The following is an 11,271-nucleotide window of genomic DNA, read 5'->3' as shown; positions in this document are numbered from 1 at the left end:
GGTAGTGATTGAAACAGAAAGAGGATAACATCATTCATTCAGAGGTCCATTTCAATCGAAATGAGTTCCAAGGTTATCTGCCTCGTACACAAATTGAAATTTTGCATTCTGATAACCAAATACACCTTCACGTCCAAGGAATTATATATCAAATCAATGAGCAAGTTAGAATAAGAACTGTACACTTCTTTTTTCAGGAATACAATGCTTTCTGTTTCATGACCCCCAATATTTTCTGAATGCATTCAGGAATACCATTTTCTTATCCATCAAAGTATTAGGCAGTCCATTATTACAATTTAGACATAGTTACCTGTATATAATATATGCACAATTAACGTTATTTTCATATTATTCCTTGACCTGGAGATTGTTTGGTTTTAGTTTCTAAGCACTTCAACAAATTGCTGCACTATTTTTTATTTCAACAGCATAGATGGAAGCCCATTTTGCCTCTACCTTGAAAGCTAGAATTTAACTGTTGAACCTTGCAATCATGATCAAGACTATCTGGAAAAAACATCAGCAATGAGCCTGCAGGAGCCCCTTTTAAAATTAAGTTCTGTAGCTTGGCATATTTATCTCCATTCATAAAAGTATCAATCTCAATTAGCTGCAGGGGAAGGGAAAAAATGTTATTTATTCCATTGAATTCAAGTAAAAGCAGTACAACTTTCAAATATCTCATTCCTCATGAAGAAGAAACTCACTTTGTAAGCGGCAAAATTGTAGGACTTGCATAAGATGCCTTTTGAGCACAACAGATATTGGGAAACATTGTTCGTATGCTTACAGTTAAGAGACCGAAGAACTGGACATGTACACAGTTCTGATACCAATAGTAAGAGAAACCTTCTGGGTGAAAAAAGAAGGTCTGCCAGTGTGGAGGTGAGATCACCCAGTTGATTTGATATATGAACTTGGTAACCAAGGAGAGGACTTTGCTGCCATTTCTTACTCTTCATAATTAGCTGTAGCATTGCACGTTCTGCTCCCACCACATTAGTGATTCTGCCTGTGTTTGCTTCACCTTTGACACCTCCAAATCTCCACTTGCTCATCCATGTAGGCATCCATGATTCGAATGTCTAATTATGTAGAGAAGGAAAAAAATTATTTCAGCGGGAGCTAGTGTGAGTATGAAATAGGTCACAGGTGCAATCCCATTTCCTTACCTTACTGTGCCATGGGAACTTTTCAGGTTTATTATAAGCTTCTGAAAGGGCTTCGAGAAAGTTATTGTTCTCTTACAGCACATGGTCCGAGACAACCCCAGCAAAATAGAACAGCTATAGTGATACTGAAAGCTATTCTTGTAGCCAACAAGTGGGCACTACACTAGATCGAGCCTGCAATATTGAAATGCAATTTGTCCATTAACAAAGTCTTATATTCAATTTTGAAGTGAAAAAATAACTAGTTTTGAAAGTTCAGATCAACTTGTAATTTCTATTTCTAAGGGTTTTGTTAACAACCCATTCAATGACCTGCATCAAAAACTACATCTGTCAACATGCTTATATAAATTTCTAAAAAATTAACTTTTAAAGCATTAAAGTCTCAATTGTTTTTTCCCTTGAATGTTGAAGGTCAAGAGAACCCAAAAGAGGTGGTTTGGACATGTAAAATATTGTATAATTTTTATTGCTAGGATATGTCTCAAAGTTATTCGAGTAATAGAAGTCTCTTAACCTTCATGGCTATAATTCTTAAGGTTTCTTCTTACTTCCTTTATGCTCCTAACAAGTCCTCTACCATGTCTAAGTTCTTCCTATACAAGAAAGCACACTTGAGTGCCATGCAAGACACAGAAGAAATGAGTAGTCCACCCAATGCCCATACCATCCATATAGTTTTCTGTCTTGGTGGTTCCACATCAACTTTTCCAACACCAACCTCCATTCTAATATCAAAATAACCAAGAAACAAGCATCCACAAAGTGCAGTCACATGTTGAAAACTATATGAAAAACAAAAACAAAAACAAAAACAAAGAATGAAACACTAAATTGCACCATGGAATTAAATTTCATCTTCCAAAACAGATTCAGCTGAAAAGTGCTTTTGTGTATCAAGCGTAGAAGCTGCCTAATTTCCAAAGTTCATAACCTGGCTAATTTCATGTTAACTTCTGGAAGGTGTTGCAATGCCACTGCAGCATGCATACTGATAGGTACTCCAGTAAAACAGAATCTTCATGGTAGTAAAAGACATATATTTATTCCAAAGGCCAACAAAATAGTACCTCTTCCTAAGTCTTGAGTGATGCCATTGATGAAGCTGCATAACATGAAGAGGAACCTAGGTCTAATGACAACCACATAGCACAGACTTAAAAATACTTTTTCTTTTTTGTTACATAATTGCTAAAAATGTTTTTTTTTTAAATAAGAAACAAATTCGAAAATACTACACACCTTTAATATTTATAAAAATAAAAACGTAATTAAAAATTTAAATTGATATTCAAGCAATTTGCTTTGTTTGCTAGTAGAGTTTAAAAAATTGGTTTCAATTCTAAAGCAGAAATGTAAGCCATACAGTAAGTGAGATGGAATTGATTGATAAATGAGAATGAAATACAAACTTGTGAGCATCGATTGTACAAAAAATAAATAAAAGCAGAAAGTAGGTACCTGAATCAATAATTGCAGAGAAAGCAAGAGCTTGGATGCTGCAAGGCCCTCATGACAAAATGAACTCTTCTTCAATCACTATGCAGGGGATGTGACAAATCTTGGGCCATTCTTTCCCTTTATCCCTTTGGCACCTCTTCTTTAGCAGCGGACGCTTACTAATATTAAGACGAGAAAGGGAGGAGGGCAGCCCATGTTTTGGGAAGGACTTGAGCTTCTCACAATTCAAAATATACAGAGTTTCAAGAGAGATGAGATACTGAAGCCCCTTATTGTCCAAGGATTTAAGATTTGGAAAAGCCCCAATTGTAAGAGAGGTGAGAGTGGAGGGCAGAAACTGCTCCTCAGGAAATGACTCCAATCTTTCTTCTTTATGTCCTCCAATCCACAAGCTTCTATGAAAGGGAAGCGTTTGCAAGCCCCACTCCATCCGGCAGGCCATAAGTTTTGTTGCAATTCCAGATGTGAAGGGAAGATAGATTAGAGGGTAAACCCCCTTGGGGAAACGAATCAATTTCTGGACAATTAGATATAAGCAAATGTTGAAGGGATGTAAGGAGGGTGTGCATCCCTTGGGGCAGTGACCTGAACTTCTTGGACGAGCTGATTAGAAGTGATTTGGGGTTGGGAGTGGGTAATCCTCCTTGTGGAAAAGATACCAGATTAGCACGATAATAGATATACAAGCTCTGGAGAGATGTGAGATCCACATGGTGGAATCCATCTGGAATGTTAAGGGACTCCAGGTTTGTACAACCCCAAATATCAAGTGTCTCAAGCTTTGTGAAGAAGGCTAATGGAAAGGACGTGAGAGAATCACAACTATTTCCTATATATAAAGTTGTAAGGGAAGCACAGTGGTTGTGTGTCATATCCTCAGCCAAAGATAACTCCAATTTCTTACACCATTCAATTAAAAGTGTTTTCAATGAATTGATACCGGGGAGGGACCTTAGAGAATCACAATGCATGATAGACAAGCTTCGGAGAGTAGTATTATGTTGCATCATTCCCTCTGGCAGGGACTCCAGAATGGGACAGCCTTGGATCTCAAGGGTTTCAAGCATGGGTAGTAGCCTCATCTCGAAGAGCCGAAAGACTTTCAGATTCCTTGAAATTGAAGAATCATAACTAAAAAAAAAAAAAAATTCATTAAGTTCACTAAGATAATGTTTACTTGACCTGACATCAAGTAAGCTAATTTTCTATGCAGCAAAATTGTAGGTCTTGCTTAAGATGCCTTTTGAGCACAACAGATATTGGGAAACATCTTTCATATGCTTACAGTTTAGAGACCGAAGAACTGGACATGCCAACAGTTCTGGGTGAAACATGAAGTCTTCCGGGGTGGTGGTGAGATCATCCACTTGATTTGATACATGAACTTGGAAACCAATGAGAGGGCGTTGCTGCCATTCCTTACTCTTCACATTCAGGGGGAGCATTGCAAGTTCTCATCCCACCACATCTCCACCAGTGATTCTGCACCGTGTTTGCATCACCTTTGAGACCTCCAGATCTCCACTTACGCATCCATGTACGTATCAAGGATTCAAAGATCTAAGAATGTAGAAGAGGAAAAAGAAAATGGTTTTAGTAAGAGCTAGTATGAGTATGAAACAGGTCACAGGTGCAATCCCATTTCCCTACCTTACTGTGCCATTGGGACTTTTCAGGTTTGGTATAAGCTTCTGAAAGGGCTTGGAGAAAGTTTTTGTTCTCTTACAATGGTCTGACAAAACCCCAACAAAACAGAACAACTATAGTAGTACTGGAAGCTTTTCTGATCGCCACCAAGTTCTCTACAAAGGCTTTACCAGCTAGATCTTTCCATTTGGAGTCTTTTGGTGGAGAACCTCCTATATCAATAACAAGATAGTATGCACTCAGGCTTAGAAAATTCTTCATGACATGAACGGTTTTATAGTCCCTGACAAAAGATTACAGAAACAGAATAATTAGAATTAGCAAGGAGCTAATTGTTTACAAAGGCCGCTTAGAAATCTATATCCCACCAAATTAGAGTGCTAGTGATTCTTCACCACATTTGCAACACTTTTCAGGACCAAAGTCTTCACTCATTCACATCCTGTAGATGTGCATCACACAAAAAGCATCTTAATAACCTAAGAAGGTATAGCAGATTTGAAAAGGAGAGGATTTTATGTTGCATAACAGAGTTGGCAACCCAATTCAAAACTCCAATTTCCCTACCTGATCAGGGTAACTCTGTTTGGGCTTCTTCAAAGGGCAGGAAGAATGTTTTGGTCCCCTGCCGCACAAAGTCGGCATGAAACTCCAGAGACATAGATCAATTAAAGCAGCAAAGCTTATTTGACAGCCAAGAGATTTGTATTTAAGCCAGAAGCCTACAATATTGAAATGCATTTAACTTGGCTGTGAACAAAATCGTATGCTTGATTTTGAAGTGAACCAGTAAAAGTTTGAAAGTTGGAGAGTAGGGAATTGCTTTTCCAAATCTAAAAGATGTATCTTTTTCCCTAAGTTCTTTTATAATTCCAATAAAACTTTGTATTTCTAGTACTACCATTGTTATTTTATATGAAACCAACAAGGGCTTCATCTCCTCCTTCATGCCCATAATTCTGGACTTTGGTTCTTCCCCTATCTCTCTAGCTTCTCCTACTTCTAGCTCTGTCAAGATATTTTTGGGAAATACAGTGGATTTTTTTTTAATATCTGAAAATTAAGCTATTAAGACAAACATCAACTTGCAATTCACAAACTATCTAGATTTTTATGAGTGCAGTAATAAAGTTGAAACCCAGAATAATTTTCAATCCATCCATTAAAGCTAGTCTCATGTTAAGTTACCAAAAGTAGAAGCTACTTACACATGGTTTTATAGCAACAACAAAACTTAGGAAGGCAACAAAAATCTGCCTAACTTCCACCTGCAGGTAATTTCAGAACAATATGAGATATGATGCGTTATTTATCTTATATTTTTATTTCTCATAGTTATAAGTCAGTTAATGGACCCACTAACAAGAAGAGAGCTTTTCTACCATGCATAAGCTCTCCCTATGCAAAAGAGCATACCCAAGTGCCATGCAAGACAGAGGAGAAGTGAAAAGTCTATACAATGAGTATAGCATCCATATATTTTCATGTCTTGGTGATTTGACATCAACTTCCAACCACCAGTCTCCATTCAAGCACCAAAATAACCTAGAAATAAGCATCCACAAACACAGTCACATGTTGAAAATAACCTAGAAATAAGCATCCACAGTCACAGTCACAAACACAGGTAGAAAAGTCCTACCCATCCAATTTCTACCTGTAGATAATTTCAAAGCCATATGAAATATGATGCCATGGTAGGTGTTTCTATCATACAGTTATAATATTTTAATTTGAAAACAATTTCAAAAATGTATTTTGGTAGGGTATTTTGATCTTTTATTTTAAAATTTATCAATAAAACATGCCTCTTTTGTAAACATAAAATAAATCATAGAAAATCACAAAAAAATTATTGAAAAATCCTTGAAAATTTCTTTTTCTGTTTTGTTATATAACTGCTAAAGATATTTAAAAAGAAAAAAGAAAGAAATTTAAAACTACTACACACATTTAATATTTATTTAATTAAAAAATAAAACTAATTTTCAAGCAGCAGTACTTTGCTTTGTTTTTGTATTAGAGTTTAAAATACTGGTTTCAATTCTGGAGCAGCCATGGAAGGTCTATGGTGAGATGGAATTGATTGGTAAAAGAGAATGATTCACAAACTCGGTGTGCATGGATTGCACAAAAAGTAAATAAAAACATAAAATACTTACTGAATCAATAATTGCAGAGAAAGGCAAAAGCTTGGATGCAAGGGCCTTATGTCCAGATGACCTCTTCAATTGAGGAATCAATTTCATCAAGTATCACGATGCAGGGGATGTGAGAAATGTTGGGCGATTTTTTCCTTTTATACCTTTGGCATAGCTTCTTCAGCAGAGGACATCCTGGAATATAAAGACGAGAAAGGGAGGAGGGCAATCCCTGTTTTGGCAAAGACTTGAGCTGAAGAACCCACAAGTACAATCCTTTAGTAGTTGCTCCAATGAGTTGAAAGCTTTCACATGGAGCAAAGTCAAGGAATAGATATTGATGGTGTCACAATGGAGAATTCAGGAGCAAGCATAAAGTCAAAACTCTAAAGAAGACAATCCTCAACAACCAAACAATGAGATTGGCTAATTGTTCCCACATTTGTTAATTCAGGTTTTTGCTTATTCCTAGAGATGAAATATAAATCAAGTTAACTTCAGTTGAAACTCATACATGTGAATTATTGTTGTAAGAAAAAAAACGAACATTTGAGAAAGTGGGATTGTGGAATAATTTGTACCTATGTGAAAACAGGGCACTCTGTAGCTATGAATACACTGTGTTTGAAGGCTTCATCACTTCTAACTACTCCAAAGGATCTGAATTGTAATATTTGTGAAGGGATGATTTGTCTACAAACGCTTTACCAGGTAGATCTTTCCATTTGCTCCCACCAATTGCTCCCTCAATCAATAACAAGATAGTACGCACTCAAGCATAAAAAATTCTTCATGACATGGATAGTTTTACAGTCCCTGAATATGATTACAGAAACTGGAATTAGAATTAGGAATGAGCTAATCGTTTACAAAGGTCACTTAAAAATCTATATCCCACCAAATTAGAACCAAGGAACAAGTATATATGTACTTACATATAACATCAAATTGCTAAGAAAATGATTGTTGCCCTCTAACATTTTGTCTAGAAAATCGTATTAAAAAACCTGCATAGAGTTCATGAAAGCCTTAAATGAATATATTTGGACAATTCATACAAAATATTATAGTTTCAAAGTGAATATGTTTGGCTTGTTTTTCACTTACAGATCATAGGTACAGTTGTTTTCAGGTTCAAAGGAATTAAACATATTAATAGTTTCTTTCATATCAATAACATACAACATATATAGGCCTACTCCTATTTGAAGAAATTATCATTAAAAGATACATGCCACAAATTCAAAGAGTCAAATACAAGGGTTGTTGATCAAATAAAAAATTAAAAAAAAAACTAGAAAACATGAAGAAAAAAAAATCCCACAAAAATTAAGGATTGTTCATTTGCACTTTTTATTTATTTATTTGGATTTAAAAATTTTTTAATTTGAAAATAATTTCAAAGATGTATTTTGGGGGGGTATTTTTACTTTTTATTTTAAAATTTTGATAATAAAATCAAGGAAAATCACTGAAAAATCCTTTAAAATTCAATTTTCCTTTTTGTTATATAACTACTAAAGATATTTAAAAAAGAAAGAAAGAAACTTAAAACTACTACACACATTTAATATTCATATAACTAAAAAATAAAAGTACTTTTCAAGTGGTAGTTTGTTTTGATTTTGTATTAGAGTTTAAAATATAGGTTTCAATTCTGGAGCAGCCATGGAAGGTGATTGGTAGAAGAAAATGATTCACAAACTTGGTGTGTGTGGATTGCACAAAACATAAATAAAAGTAGAAAGTACGTACTGAATTAATAATTGCATAGAAAGGCAAGAGTTTGGATGCAAGTGCCTCATGACAAGATCACCTCTTCATATGAGAAACCCTTTTCATTAAATATCACGATGCAGGGAATGTGAGAAATGTTGGGCCATTTTTTCCCTTTATCCCTTTGGCATCGCTTCTCCAACAGAGGACACTTAAGAATATAAAGATGAGAAAGGGAGGAGGGCAACCCCTGTTTTGGCAAGGACTCGAGCTTTTCACAGTGGTAAATCGACAGAGTTTCAAGAGAGGTCAGGTGCTCAAGGCCCTTATTGTCCAGGGATTTCAGATTTGGAAAATTGTCAATTATAAGAGAGGTGAGAGTGGAGGGCAGAAACCGTTCCTCGGGAAATGACTCCAATCTTTCTTCTTCAGGTCCTCCAATCCCTAACCAGCTAAGAAAGGGAAGCGTTTGCAAGTGCCACTCCATCCGACAGGCCATGAGTTTGTTACAATTCCTGATGTCAAGATCAGATAGATTAGTGGGCAAACCCCCTATTGGAAATGAATCAATTTCTGGACAACCTTCTATTCTCAATCTTTCAAGGGATGTAAGGAGGGAGTGCATCCCTTGGGGCAGTGACTTGAGCTTCTTGCACCAACTTATCCAAAGAGATGTCAGATTAGGAGTAGGCAATCCCCCTTGCGGAAAAGATACCAGATTAGGGCAATTATAAAAATTCAATATCTGGAGAGATGTGAGATCCATGTGGTGAAGTCCATCTGGAATGTAAAGGGACTCCAGATTTGTACAATGCCATAAATGAAGCGTCTCAAGCTTTGTGAAGGAAGCTAATGGAAAGGACGTGAGAGAATCACAATTACTTATCACAAATTTGGTAAGGGAAGCGTAGTGGTTGTGCGTCATATCCTCCTGGAGTGCTAACTCCAATTTCTTACACCCGTAGATTGAAAGTGTCTTCAATGAATCAATGTCCCTGGGCAAGGACCTTAGAGAATCACAATACTCGATGGACAAGTGTTGGAGAGTCGTATTATTTTGCATCATTCCCTCTGGTAGGGACTCCAGAGTGGGACAGTCTATGATTTCAAGCCTTTCAAGCATGGGTGGCAGCGCCATCTCCGGAAAAGATGCAAGACTCTCACATTGCTGGATGTTCAAGTTTTTAAGAGAGGTAAGGTTGTGAAGAATGGGTGGAATTTCCTTTAGCTCGGGACAACAACACACAGATAACTGTACAAGAGAATGCAGTTGGCCCAATTCATCTGGTATTTTACAAACTTCCCTTATATCCAAAGAAGCCAACGAGGTGAGACTGCTCGCACTCCTAACCACCACATCATCACATTCCTCCAACATCAATTCACGAATGGAGGGAGCCATTGGAAGACAACACACCAGCTGCCCGCATTCACTAATCTTAAGTTTTGTTAATTTAGGAAGGTGTTTGGGTAAATCCTTTTTCAGCTTTGGACATTTCTTGATATAAAGCTCCTTCAAACAAGGGAATTCAACTCCACAACAAACCCATTCCTCCCACTCTAACATCTCTTCAAACCTCAGAATCTCTAGGGATCCAAACGGCTTCATTGAAGATGAGTCACAATCATTATTCCCATAGAAATCTGCACCAACGTTTTGTACTTCATCCATCTTCGCAATCTGGAGATCCTTGAGAGATTGTAACTGCCCAAGTGGTGGCAAGGACGAGCAACTTTTACAATCTTCAAGTTGTAAGAAAACTAAATTCATGAATGAAGGATCTCCTAGCCATTTTGGAAATTTTGTGCCATAGTAGTGTTGAATGTTGAGCCTTTTCACCTTGGTATGAGGCTGAAGATTTTCGAGAACTCTGGTTTGATTCTCCGAATCACTATCAATCACATTTGTATCCCACGCAAACACCAAGTCATCAAGGTCTTCCTTTTTCTTCAAATTAGCTTTTAAAGCATCCGTTGCATTCACCACATTTTGCAAGTTAAAAATGGAGAGCGCTCCCCGCAGGTGGGACAGATCTTGTAACTCTGCAATTCTTGCACCACTATGCTTGCCAACAACAAAAGTAGTCAATCTTCGAAGATCTTTTAGTTTATTGATTCCTGTTGGCATCCCTTCTAATTTTGTTTCAGAAATATCCAAATGATGTAGGTGGATGAGGTTTTCGATTTCAGGAGGCAGCTCGGTAATCCCATGACAATCTGACAACATCAGTGATTGCAAATTGCAAAGCATACCTATGGATTTAGGTAACTTCTGTATCTTGGTGCTAGAAATGTTCAAATACCGCAAATGCTTCAAATTTTGAAATAAATCAGCAGGCAAATGAGTGATATTATAGCCAGACAAGGATAAAACCCGCAAACATCTGAATTTTGGCAATAGATCACGTAGAACTTTATCAGCTAAGTAGCAAGTTGAAACATAAGCTCCAGGCATATATAATGGTAGGAAGGTCCGTAACTTATCAACCTCATGAAGGGGATCAAATTTCTTGGAGACATCGAATTGTTCACGGATGTATGACAAATGTCGAGCCCTCTTTGAAAAGTTTTTTTGCTTTCCCACTTCCAATCTGAAACAAAATTCTCCAGATACAAATTGGGCTAAATCATGAATCAAATCATGCATCACAAACGATGACTTATTATGACCCGCATTGTTGAAAGAATGACCTTGACAATAGGTTCCGAAAACATTTTTCACCATCTTCTATCATCTCCTCTCCTTTGAAGTCACCCACAAAACCTTGTGCCACCCATAACAAAATTAACTCCTCCTTTTGATATTCATAATCCTTGGGAAAGATGGAGCAATATGCAAAGCACTGCTTTACTTTTGTGGGGAGATAATGATAGCTCAAGTGTAGAGCTGGAAGAATGTCACTCTCTTCCGGTTTTAAATCCCATATTTCGTTATTCATCATTTCCTTCCAAACCTTTTCATCTTCTTCAGACCGCAATAAACCTCCTAGCGTTTTTGCTGCCAAGGGCAAACCTTTGCATTTCTGTATTATTTTCCGACCAATAGGTTCCAAATTTTTTATTGCATCTGGAGTTATATTTTCAAAAGCACGATATGCAAATACTGACCAGCAATGTTCATCTATAGTTCG

The 11,271-nt window shown here is 36.9% G+C and overlaps 1 protein-coding gene across 38 annotated transcripts in view; it reads right to left on the bottom strand.

Moving 5' to 3' along the window:
* Positions 1-863: 863 nt before the first annotated feature.
* LOC117927871 (putative disease resistance protein At3g14460) overlaps positions 864-11,271 on the bottom strand; it is a 28,053-nt gene continuing 17,645 nt past the window's right edge. For 14 of the 38 annotated variants that reach the window (XR_004653427.1, XR_004653437.1, XR_004653445.1 and 11 more), the window contains 4 exons: positions 3,922-4,196; positions 2,637-3,767; positions 1,176-1,349; positions 864-1,088 (listed from right to left, as the gene is read on the bottom strand). Coding sequence is in view for 22 of the 38 variants with exons in the window: in XM_034847583.1 (XP_034703474.1) it covers positions 8,226-10,865 (2,640 nt within the window). In the remaining 16 variants the exon portion in view is untranslated. The other 24 variants (XM_034847583.1, XM_034847580.1, XM_034847582.1 and 21 more) reach the window with 24 other exon arrangements.

Source organism: Vitis riparia, chromosome 13, assembly GCF_004353265.1.
Source record: "Vitis riparia cultivar Riparia Gloire de Montpellier isolate 1030 chromosome 13, EGFV_Vit.rip_1.0, whole genome shotgun sequence".
Taxonomy (NCBI): Eukaryota; Viridiplantae; Streptophyta; class Magnoliopsida; order Vitales; family Vitaceae; genus Vitis; species Vitis riparia.
Note: the sequence above shows the minus strand (reverse complement) of the source record. Positions and strands in the feature narration are given on the sequence as shown.